Below are 11345 nucleotides of genomic sequence, written 5' to 3'. Positions count from 1 at the left end.
CCTACAATATATTTCTTTTCACCCCAAACCAATGGAGAAATTCAGTATGATGCAGGAGGGGGCGGCTGCAGCAAGGCCCTGTCAGAGGCCCCCCTGTCACAGCTTTAGAAACCTGAGTTTCATGATTCCATCCAGCGATTAGATTATTTTATTTATTTTAGATCATGTATGATAATGTAAGACTTTATGTTGACTGTGCGTGCATCTACTCTGTACGGCTTATACTGTCCTCATTGTTGAAGGTTCATACTAGAACTTGCATTGTGAGGCTGCCTTGCAGTTAATGCTAATTCAGTTTAATGAGTTCAACCAAGGATGAGACAGATGGGTGTATCTCATTTGGTGAAAATGTATCCTTTCCTCCGTCCTCGCGGCCTTGTCTCCTTGTTGACCCGGAAACCAAAAAAGAGCTGCCATCATGAAGGCGGTTCAATTGGTTAAAAAGATGCATGAAGGATCCTCCAAGTCTCCTTACCTCCCTCCTCACGGCCTCGTCTCCTAGCTGAACCAAACAGAGCCATAACTACAAAAACTCAGAAAACAATAATTAAGAAGGAGGTCCAATAAGAACTAATGGGAAATACAAAACTAGAATAACTAATCAGTGCAATGAAGTGCTTCACAAAGCATGCAGATGCTTAAAAAAGACAACAGAATAACAGGAATCAACTGATGGCAACAACTTCAATTTAATCACACAAATAAGCTTAATTTACATCAATATTGACAGACACAGCAGTTATCCACAGCGATCTGATCCTCAGCCATTCACCTCCACAAACTCTCACAGGTGTGTGGACCTGATTAATTAATGCCCAGCAATTAAATATATAAAATATATATAAAAGCTAAGATGGAAATCAGAATGGGCTGGGGATATATATTTTACTCAGGGAATACTACCAGGCACACAGAAAGAGGGCATCATCACATTACTTTTCAAACCAGATTCGCAGGGGCATTACAAACATCTGGTATATATGAAACATTGGGACAGGGGCATTACAAACATCTGGTATATATGAAACATTGGGACAGGGGCATTACAAACATCTGGTATATATGAAACATTGGGACAGGGGCATTATAAACATCTGGTATATATGAAACATTGGGACAGGGGCATTACAAACATCTGGTATATATGAAACATTGGGACAGAGGCATTACAAACATCTGGTATATATGAAACATTGGGACAGGGGCATTACAAACATCTGGTATATATGAAACATTGGGACAGGGGCATTACAAACATCTGGCATCTTCCCCCTGGCCTTAGGTGCTAAACTGGCATTAAACGCAAAAAAACACGCTTTGCGCCTGACTCGGGAAGATAGCATCATGGTTTTAGGCCCCGAAATGCGCTTTACGACGAAGAAGCGTGGCGCAGTGCCAGAATATGCCAGAATGGGCGTTTCGGCCTTAAATACTGGCCTAAAGCTATCTTCCCCCCTGGCATTAATTTAGCGCTTAGCACTTTTCAAAACCAGGTCTTATTCAGTGCACCGGGGATATAGCCAGTAACCTAGGCCTATACTGCAAAAGTTAACTGTTGAAAATTCGATGTCTGGTTTTGTCACGAGTAGCATACAGCTGAAGTATCTCTCGCCATCAAGCAGACAGTGACGGAAGCATGTTTCTTTATGTGCGCCAAGGGGAAAATGACAGACAAAATTGGTGGGTACTGCGTGTGTAATTACGCAGCAGAGATGCAGATTCAGCGCGCCGGCCCCGGGGATGCAGATGCACTCACTCTCTCTCCCCCCTCTCTCTCTCTCTCTCACTCTCTCTCGTTTGTCAATTTCTGCCCCTATAACGCACTGCAAGCATCAGATCTGAAATGTAGGCTACACCACAGAATGACAGACAGAACCATCACTATTTTGCGTGAAAGGCCAAAATGTATATGTAGGCACTATAGGCAGGTACAATGACCGATGAAAAAAAAGTTGTCATACCGTAGTTGTGAGGCCCTGTCATTCAGAGGCTGTTGCATCATCCTACTTGTGCAGTGGGGGAGAAGAAAAGGTAGCGAGAGAAAACGATATCATTCTGCCCAAACTTTCACCAATCTAATCTCATCATGACATCCAGGGATAGGCTATATTTTTCTAGCCGATGCATTTAGAACATTCTTTTCACTTTGATCTTGCTATAGTGTAGCGTATTTACATGCTTGCAGTATTTAAACTGCAGTAAGATTGGTTTGAGGAGCATAATATGGAATAATATATATGGAGACAGACAGGGATGAAAGAGGGAGGGGGGAAGCTCAGAGCACTTTGGTCGGGCTTTTCTGACCGGACTGGATCGCTCCGTGGAATTGGAGCTTGAAAGGGAAGATTGTGATTCATTTACTGCAGTTCTCCAATGAGCACGTTGTGAATAATTCTACGCTTAAAAGTTGTCGTTAACAGATGCGTTTAGCACCGAGGGGAAAATATGGACTGCGCCAGACCACGCCCACAAAAAGAGCTGCGCCTGGCGTTAAACGCAATTTTAAGGCCAGGGGGAGGATAGGGCCCACTCTCTCCACTCAAAGAACCTGGGTTACAACGTACCCCGGTTAAATACACATGCAGGAATTGTGATACTATTAATTAATCAAAAGAACATCATATATACAGAACAAAGTCATTCAAAAGTAATATTGCAAATCATATTTCCTCAGTTGATGATGCATAAGCAGAAATTGTCTGCAGGCAGATTTAGATCTAAAATGTTTCCTTTGCGTCAGTGCAGTGGGAGAGGTTTCAGATGGGAGATAAAACCTCTCGTTTCAGCAACAGATCCTTCTAGATAAGACAGGTCTCAGTCTCTCACAGCATAATGAGGATATAGCAAATGAGCTGCTACAAAGTACTTTTTACTTTTACAACTATAGGTACTAGAAGTGTCCCTCTAGTTCTTCTTTCTATGATGCAGTGAGGGCAGTTTATACCACACAGTGCACAAACCATACAGCCTGCATGTGGTCAAAATGACATCACTTTCAGTCACAACACCTGGGCACAACATGGGTCATACAGCGGCTACATTCTGAAGCAACATGCACTGGATTTGTGTTCAATCCATGAGGGGGCATTACTTTAACAACTGTGACTGAATGTGATTTGATATCAGCCTGTTTCAACATGACTGGACTTCACAGCAGGTCTTCCTGCTCCTCTGTGGCTTCTGTCTGAGCTGCAGCGATGTCATCATACTCAGGATCAGAGTCAGTATGAGCTGCAGCGATGTCATCATACTCAGGATCAGAGTCAGTCTGAGCTGCAGCGATGTCATCATACGCAGGATCAGAGTGTGCCTGATGGAGAGAAGACAGACAAGATGATTAGAAAAGAAAATGTCGTATAGCTCTGTCTCTCTCTCTCTCTCTCTCTCTCTCTCTGTATCTCTGTCTCTGTCTCTCTCTCACTCTCTCTCACCTGTACAGTCTGTAGTTGTACTGTGTCACTCGGTTCAGTGGTGGAGTTCTGAGTTCTCTTCTTCCTGGAATGTATCAGTCGACCAATACATGATTAAACAAACCTCCATCCATTCTAACTGAATCATAAAGTATCAAATGAAAAGAGCAGTGACTTTGACTCTCTTACCTGATCCACAGGTAGAGGAGGAACACAGTGACTTTGACTCTCTTACCTGATCCACAGGTAGAGGAGAAACACAGTGACTTTGACTCTCTTACCTGATCCACAGGTAGAGGAGAAACACAGTGACTGACTCTCTTACCTGATCCACATGTAGAGGAGAAACACAGTGACTTTGACTCTCTTACCTGATCCACAGGTAGAGGAGAAACACAGTGACTTTGACTCTCTTACCTGATCCACAGGTAGAGGAGGAACACAGTGACTTTGACTCTCTTACCTGATCCACAGGTAGAGGAGAAACACAGTGACTTTGACTCTCTTACCTGATCCACAGGTAGAGGAGAAACACAGTGACTTTGACTCTCTTACCTGATCCACAGGTAGAGGAGGAACACAGTGACTTTGACTCTCTTACCTGATCCACAGGTAGAGGAGAAACACAGTGACTTTGACTCTCTTACCTGATCCACAGGTAGAGGAGAAGCACAGTGACTTTGACTCTCTTACCTGATCCACAGGTAGAGGAGAAACACAGCAATCAGAATCAGGAAGATGATGATGAGAGTCAGCTTAGCTGCATTCAGACCAGTAGCTGTTCCTTTGTCTTGACAGATACACAAAGCTAGACAGATATGAGAAGTGTCTTACTGAGGGTAGATCAATAGTGTCCAGAACAGTCTGTTACAATAGCTTATATCAGTTTGATGGATGATATTGAAATATCTGATACAAGTCAGTCAGTCGTCCACCTCTAAATATGATGGAGGTTCCTCCTGACCACAGCTACAGAAAAACTGTCTGGAAAACCTGACATGGCTGTATTTTCTTTGCACATTTGATGTATTAATTTCATTGTAAACTTATTGTCGTGTAAATTAATTCTTCATTTAAAGGCCATGTATGTGTAACTCTATCACTACACGACAGAGTTTTGTTTAGGTTTCAGTGGAGTTTAGACTAAGGGCTCTATTTTCTGGCCTTAGGCGCTAAACTGGCCTTAAACGCAAAAAGTTATGTGTTTACAACATATAAAGATCATGGAATCGGATGGTATCAGGAATGTCACCGATAGTTAACGTTCTATATTGTACAGGGAGACCATCAGCCCTGCTGAACAGATCTGTATTCGCCTGTAGGTTGAATCATTTTATTCAGGCTATGATCTGTGATGTGCTGAGATATCCAAATTGGCATGAAGAGATGACAGCATGCAGCCGCAAACCGGAGTTACCGGACTGGAGTACCTTGGTGGATCGGGACCTTGGAAGGGAAGAATGTGATTCAATCCAACACTTGTGAATAATTCTACTCTTAAAAAGGCGTGGTTAAATGGTTAGCGCCGCGAATTCTGCTGTTTAGCGCCAAGGAAAAATTAGGGAATACGCCTGACCACGCCCACTAATAGCACTGCGCCAAGCCATAAACGCAAATTTAAGGCCAGGGGGAAGATAGAGCCCTAAATGTTTCGAGGGTCTTCCAGAAGAGTGTGATTCTGGAGAATACTGCATATTTGTTATTGGTGGGATGCAGACAAGCGGAGGAGACAGCACATGATGCTTCTCTCCCCTCTGGGTGAGAAATAGTGTGCAGTTTCTCTCCCACAAACTCACCAGCAGTGACGTGCAGGGAGAACTCAGTCTTGCCAGGTATTCTTCTGTCCACAGGAGGAGAGCCTTCCAGCACAAACTCACAGTAGTAGCGGCCTGCGTCAGTGACCCTCAGCTGGGAGATGGTCACGTTCAGCCGGCGGCTGCTGGGGTCTCCATCAACAGTGATGCGCTTGTCGTTGTCACTATCGTACACGTAGAAGGTGGTGTTGGTGAGCATGAACAGCACATTGCCGGGACGCAGTGAAGAGCGCTTCAGGTAGACGGCGAGGGGTGCAGGGCCGGTCTCCTCACACACACAGGGAAGGACCACGGACTCCCCGACACGCCTGTCCAGGAACCGAACATCAACTAGACAGAAGAAAAACAAAGGCAAATGTGTCACACAAGCAGGACTGGAGAATAACCCATTATGTGTAAAGGCAGTACAGATTTGACTACAAATATTAACAACATTCACTTACTAGCAGAAAAAAAGATCCAGTCGCGCCGAACCTCAAATGACTTTCTTTCCACAATGAATTTCTTAATTATTTGTAATCACTCTACCTGCTAGAGCGATGAGATGGCCAGGAGAAGTTGTAGCTCCTAATAAGTTCCTGGCCTCACAGTAATATTCTCCACTGTGTTCAGATGTGAAGTTAGTGATGGTGAAGGTCTGTCCTGATGCTTTTGGAGAGGTGTCATTCTTCTTGTACCAAGTGTAATTAGCTGCTGGGTTGGCATCACTGCTGCAGCTCAGAGTCACTGAACTGCCCTCCACTATTTCACCAGAGGAATTCACCAACACTGAGGGAAGCTTTGGACCATCTGGAAGAAATGATAATTAACATAAATTAACTGTAAGATTACGATGTGTTTTATCATGGATTTTATCTGGCTGCACCAGGTCATGTTAGTGACACACTGTGGAGTAAACTCACACACTGAAGGAGAGCGTAAAGCCTCAAGTCCTTTTAGAGCACAGGAATGTGTGTCTTCAGGACGAAGGTAGACTGTATAAGAAGGAGAAGTTTCTTCCTTAATTGTCTGTCCATTCTTGTACCACACATGGGAAGGACGACCAGCTAGAGGACAGCTGCTGTGACACTCCAGCTCTGCCTGGGTAGAGTTGGATCTGATCACCTGCACCTGGAGATCTGGATGTGAACATGGAACAGAAAAGTCATTAGACACTAATTTTCCAGGTCCGCAATTTCCTAGAGAGAAACTGTTTATTTCTTAGGAGGTTTCCTGGAAAGAACCATGAAATGATCTTCTAATTTTAAGGAAAATATAGAAGGCGTTCAATAGCCTAGTTGGTAAGTTGCTCCAATTTCCTGTGTTGTTTCCAAGACAGAACCATGACATTACCATATATTATAGAAGATTAGAAACAAACTAAAATAAAGAATTACACAAGTAACTATATTATATACTTCTATGAATAATGACTTCTGATAACTGACATGGACAGTATTTTTCCACTAAACAATTTATACTTTTGCAGTTCTTTCCAGGTTTTTCTTTTTAGAAATTGCTCCTTCCATGTCTTACATATCACCACTACCTCACTTCATGCATGGTTCTTTACAGGAAGCTTCCTAAGAAATGAAAAGTTCCTTCCTATGAAATTATTGGAAACTGTCTCTCTCTCTCTCTCTCTCACACACACACACACACACACACACACACACACACACACACACACACACACACACACACACACACACACACACACACACACACACACACGCACACACACACACACACACACAGTCAAAATAGCAGTTACAATTCCTATATGTTAAATACTGTGGAGTAATGCTAAGTTACATCATCCAAACAGAGCCTGAATAGCTGAACACAAATTCATGATGATATAAACTATAATTTGACATGAAAGTGTCACAATATTCAACAGTATTGTCCACATTCAGATGTCATCAGTTAGTTTAAATGTACCATGCTGTTGTATATATCAGTTTGTGTTCAACATACCTGTGATGACGGTCAGATTTGTTCCAGGAAAATCACTTCCCCATTGAAACATCTGTGTTTTGAAAGTGAAGCGATACTCTGATGCATCGCTCTCTCTCAGGTCAGTGATTGTCAGAGTGGAGCGTCCTCTCTCTGCTTCAATCATCTGAACACGACCTGCAAACTCTGAGTCTTCACTAAGGTCCTCAGGCTGTGAGGAATCCTGCCATCGATCACTATGTGTGGGACTGAACCACCATTTAGATAGAACATCCTCATAACTGTTGTAGGTACAAGAAATGTTCACTGATGAGCCCTTCAAGGCACAGATGTGTGTGTTGCTGTAAGTCACTCTGTTGCAGGTTTGACCGTCGACACCTGAAAGATGAAAGGGTTTTTAAACTGTTAAGTGTGGGCTGTGATCTATAATTAACTAGATAACGTTAGCTTACTTGCTAACGCGGCTAGCTAATATAGAGCATATACCACCCAGAAGCTCTGCTAACATAACATAACCGTCTTGTGTGGATAATGGAACAGTTGTAAATATGCCTAACGTTACTACCATCGTGCTTATGAAACATTGTTTGACTGCAGTAACAGATAAGTGTTCAGAAATGCCCAGGTTTGAGGCTTGGAACTGGGAGTGAGCGAATGGGAAGGGCTGTGCTGTGGTAACGTCTCTACTCCCCGCTCCCCGCAGCCATCGCAAGCCAAAACACGACCAAACATGTCACAGTAACATCCAGTAATTCGTCCAAAACCCTTCCCGGCCGTCTCGAGGCTGATAAGACCGATAAATTGTCCAGGATGCCGTTTGAAAGTGAGTTGTCCGTTAAACACTAACAACCCATCTCAGATGGGATGTAGCCATTAGCTCTGTAGCTGTTGTAGTCTAGCGCAAATGTAAGGAGCCATATGATTGGCTGAAAGCAAACACACCTGATTGGCTGATGAATCTGTCAATCAGAATCACATTTGATTGACAGCTTTATCAGCCAATGGTGACATTCGTTGACCTGCACGTCAGGGGAGTCTCAAAATTCACGACAGGACAGAGGTTCACAAATGAGAAGCAGTTTGTAAATGCACATTGAGCAATTCGCATGATCTGTGAATTTATATTACAAGTGTGCTTCAAAATTATATTTGTGAAGCAGAGCGTGTGCATTTCCGAATTTATATTACAAGTTTGCATAAAAATTACATTTGTGAATCAGAGCGTGTGCATTTGTGAAACAGATTGTGTGCATTAGTGAGTCCGAAATACAACTGCGAAACAAAGCATGTGCATTCGTGAAAAACCCTGTGAGAGGTCAATAGATATGAGACCAGGGCCCGAAATTAGAGCCCGCCACCCGCCAATGGCGGGCATATTTTTGCTTTGGCGAGTGACATAAAAGGTCTGTCCGCCACGTGGCGGGTAACAAAATAGTCATGTAAAATAATTAAAACTGCGGTGTGTTTTGGTCTTACGACAGTCGCCTTTATTGCAGCGATTGCAGCCCCCAATCTCTCCTTGCGCGTCAACTCCGGCCTCATTTTTGGCTTGTTTTGGCTGACGTCACATCCGCTACTCTTCTGTGCTGACTGGCCGTGGCCATCCTATGGTGGCCATCTGCATTCTGCAGCGCCTGCTTGCACTGCAGGGAGCTAACGTGGTCCGCCTGCTATAGCTAACGTTAGCTTGATTTAACGTTAAATGGGTTACAATGTGGAACCATATCGAGGGAGTAAGCCGGCCGCTAAAAAGAAAACCCACCGCGGCTTTCTCCGACGAAAAGGATGAAGCGGCAGCGAGAGCGGGACCACCTAACAAAATAAAGTTTCGAGAGGAGTGGAAGTTTGGCGATAGTTTGATGTTTCAAGAGACAGGCTACAGTATGATGCTGGGGCTGTAGTACAGCCCCAGCATCATACTGTAGCCAGTCTGTAGTGATGAGTTGTTCCGTGTGCCGCAAGTATGCCAAAAAGAAAAATAGAAACAACACGTTTGTCATCGGTAGTAAATCAATGAAGCTGGAAGCCGTTCGTGACCATGAACAGAGCCAGTGTCACACATAGGCTGCAAAGAGGAGAAGTAGAGAGAGGGTGATGAGTCTGAGGAGTTATGTTTACAAAACCTTCAAATTTACTTCTGTTAAATCCTGCAAAGAGGGTAGAGAGTGAGGAGTCTGATGTTTAACATTAGGTTACAATTTAAGCTCAAGATTGACATGACATGTATTGATAAGATTGACTTGACATGTATTGATTAATCAATCATCAATCAATATATTAAAATAATTAGCTTCAAATTTTACTCTGGCCTCTTATTTAAGTGTGTATTCTTCAACGTAATATCTTATCTACTTGAAATGTACTGAAAAAAATGTATATATATGGATATATGTGACACAAAAATGTTTTTTTTTTTTTTGGCCGGTAAGAAATATGCTTGGCGGGTAGATTTCTTCCATCTACCCGCCACTGGCCGGTGGGTCAAAAAGTTAATTTCGGGCCCTGTATGAGACTATACAGACCCGACAATATCGCTCAACACATGGTCACCGACTATAAATAAAGTCTCGCTCATGTTGCTGCATTTATGCTTCTCTCCTCGGCTCAACGGTCACGTGACACTTGAAATTTGAATAAAAGTTAAATAAGAAAACCATAACCATAATCTTAACCACATCTTGAAAGAAGCAGTTGCGGTGACCAATCAAATGAGTTTGGGGCGTGGTCATCGCGCGTTTCACCATATCTCAGAGCCAGGCACTAACACAGACAGGGTGGGGGTTGAATATAGTGGGTTCACCCATATGAAAAACATGCAGTCATGCTACAGTGCATTAGGTAAAGTTATCCACCAGGTGACGTTATGTTAGTGACACACTGTGGAGTAAACTCACACACTGCAGGAGAGCGGGAAGCCTCATATCCTTTTACAGCACAGGAATAGCTGTCTTCAGGACCAAAGCTGCCTGGATAAGAAGAAGAAGTTTCTCCTGTCATTGTCTGTCCATTCTTGTACCAGACGTAGGAAAGACGACCAGCTAGACGACAGCTGCTGTGACACTTCAGCTCTGCCTGGTTAGAGAACTGGGATCTGGTCACCTGCACCTGGAGATCTGATATGTGAACATGGAACAGAAAAGTTACTGCAGACTAAATTATCACACACAAACACACGCACACGCACGCACGCACACACGCACACACAGTCCCACACACACACACACACACACACAGACCCACACGCACGCACGCACGCATGCACGCACACACACACAGACCCACACACACACACACGCACGCACGCACGCACGCACGAACGCACGAACGCACACACACACACACACACACAGACCCACACACGCACGCACGCACGCACGCACACACACACACACACACACACAGACCCACACACACACACACACGCACGCACACGCACACACACACGCACGCACGCACGCACACACACACACGCATACACAGACCCACACACGCACGCACGCACACACACACACACACACACACACACACACACACAGACACACACACAGACACACAGAGACACACACTCACCGACACACACACACACACACACACGCCCACATGCACACGCACACACACCCACACACACACACACACACGCACACACACACACTCACAGTGTGTACACGCACACGCACACACACACACCACCCACGCACACGCGCGCGCGCACACACACACACAGACACAGACCCACACGCACACACACACACAGACACGCACGCACGCGCGCGCACGCACGCACACACACACACACACACACACACGCAGCCAAAATAGCAGTTGCTATTCCAAGATGTTAAACACATCATCCAGTTAATGTCTGAATGAGCTGAACACAAATTCATATCATCTCTATCAATTTGACATGAAAGTGTTGTCACAATATTCAACAGTATTGTCCACATTCAGATGTCATCAGTTAGTTTAAATGTACCATGTTGTTGTATATATCAGTTTGTGTTCAACATACCTGTGACGCTCAGAGTTGTTCCAGGAAAATCTCTTCCCCAGATATAATAACCATCCTGCTGTTTGAACATGAAGCGATACTGTTGTGAATCTGTCTCTCTCAGGTCAGTGATTGTCAGAGTGGAGCTTCCTCTCTTTGTTGTCTCCTCTGTGTGAATCATCTGAACACGAC

General features: G+C 44.1%; 1 protein-coding gene across 1 annotated transcript; it reads right to left on the bottom strand.

The window, feature by feature from the left end:
- Positions 1–683: 683 nt before the first annotated feature.
- LOC310799590 (uncharacterized protein) lies at positions 684–10189 on the bottom strand. The gene is made up of 8 exons (XM_083662178.1): positions 10057–10189; positions 7184–7540; positions 6127–6342; positions 5753–6013; positions 5207–5554; positions 4104–4218; positions 3432–3495; positions 684–3310 (listed from the first exon to the last, which is right to left on the bottom strand). Exons 1-8 carry the CDS (start codon positions 10157–10159, stop codon positions 3149–3151), a joined length of 1626 nt encoding a protein of 541 aa, XP_083518304.1. The 5' UTR covers positions 10160–10189; the 3' UTR covers positions 684–3148.
- Between the last annotated feature and the right edge of the window lie 1156 nt (positions 10190–11345).

Source organism: Poromitra crassiceps (genome assembly GCF_964638095.1).
Source record: "Poromitra crassiceps genome assembly, chromosome: 28".
Lineage (NCBI taxonomy): Eukaryota > Metazoa > Chordata > Actinopteri > Beryciformes > Melamphaidae > Poromitra > Poromitra crassiceps.
Note: the sequence above shows the minus strand (reverse complement) of the source record. Positions and strands in the feature narration are given on the sequence as shown.